At 50.3% G+C, this 1,246-nt stretch overlaps 1 protein-coding gene across 1 annotated transcript; it reads left to right on the top strand.

The window, feature by feature from the left end:
- Positions 1-73: 73 nt before the first annotated feature.
- LOC108357257 (uncharacterized) lies at positions 74-413 on the top strand (the record flags this gene model as incomplete). Its single annotated transcript, XM_017608346.1, has 1 exon — positions 74-413. A coding segment is annotated over exon 1 (340 nt), but the record flags the coding sequence as incomplete, so codon positions are not given.
- Between the last annotated feature and the right edge of the window lie 833 nt (positions 414-1,246).

Here is a 1,246-nt window from a genome sequence, read left to right as displayed (position 1 = left end):
GCCCTACAAATCTCCAGGCATGGACGGCATCTTCCCTGCCGAACTTCGGTCGACGTCTGACATTCTATGTCCGATGCTTGTTTCAATCTATAAGGCTTTTCTCAGACTTAGCTTCATACCCAAGGGATGGACACTGGCGAAGGTTGTGTTCATTCCCAAGGGCGGCGGACCATCCCACGTGAAGCCAAGCGACTTTCGACCGATTAGCCTTACATCTTTCTTCCAGAAGGTTCTGGAAAGACAACTGGACGTGAAGATCCGAACAGAAATTGATTTAAGTAAATTATCTAGCTGTCAGCATGCCTATTGGAAAGGCAGGTCTGTAGACACAGCTTTGCATGGTATTGTGAGCACCATTGAAAAGGCATTAGCGCTTAAGGAATCTGCATTAGGCGTATTCCTTGACATCGAGGGTGCCTTCAATAATGTTCTCCCAGAAGCTGTTCTCCGCGCCCTAACTAACCTCGGTCTGGAGTACCCTCTGGTAGAATTTGTTCATCGCCTTCTAGGCTGCAGAACTATATACTCGGAGATGGGAGAGGTATCGGTAACAAGGTATGCAAACCGCGGCACCGCAAGGCGGTGTCCTCTCCACACTCCTGTGGAATCTAACGGTGAATACTCTGCTGTCGCAGCTACAGAGCACAGGCTGTCAGGTAGTTGCCTACGCTGATGATCTGGCCCTGATGGCGGTAGGTAAGCACCCCCNAGCAGCTACAGAGCACGGGCTGTCAGGTAGTTGCCTACGCTGATAATCTGGCCCTGACGGCGGTAGGTAAGCACCCCCAAGTTCTATGTGATCTGGTCCAAGGCGCCTTACGCGTTGTGGAAACCTGGTCCAAGGAATCTGGCCTTGGTGTCAATCCAGGGAAAACAGTCATGGTTCTTTTCACAAAGAAAAATAAAACCGTCCAGGTGCAACTTCCTTCCCTGAGCGGTGTTACCCTGGCCCTCTCGGAGGAAGTTAGGTACCTGGGCGTTGTATTGGACAGAAAGCTAACTTGGCGACGCAATGTTGAAGAGCGTTGCAAGAAGGCTATAACTGTCCTCTATGCCTGTAAATCAGCAATAGGAAAAAAGTTAAAGCCGCACATCGTGAACTGGATGTACACAGCAGTGGTGCGTCCCATTCTACTCTATGGCAACACGGTCTGGTGGCCATCCGTAGACAAACTCACAATCAAAAGCAGATTAACCAAGGTTCAAAGGGTGGCGTGCATTATGATCACGGGGGCGTTGCCCTCAA

The sequence above is a fragment of the Rhagoletis zephyria genome, unplaced genomic scaffold (genome assembly GCF_001687245.7).
Source record: "Rhagoletis zephyria isolate East Lansing unplaced genomic scaffold, Rhagoletis_zephyria_1.1 Rzeph_scaffold_73467, whole genome shotgun sequence".
Classification (NCBI taxonomy): domain Eukaryota; kingdom Metazoa; phylum Arthropoda; class Insecta; order Diptera; family Tephritidae; genus Rhagoletis; species Rhagoletis zephyria.
This window is presented reverse-complemented; position numbering and strand designations above follow the sequence as displayed.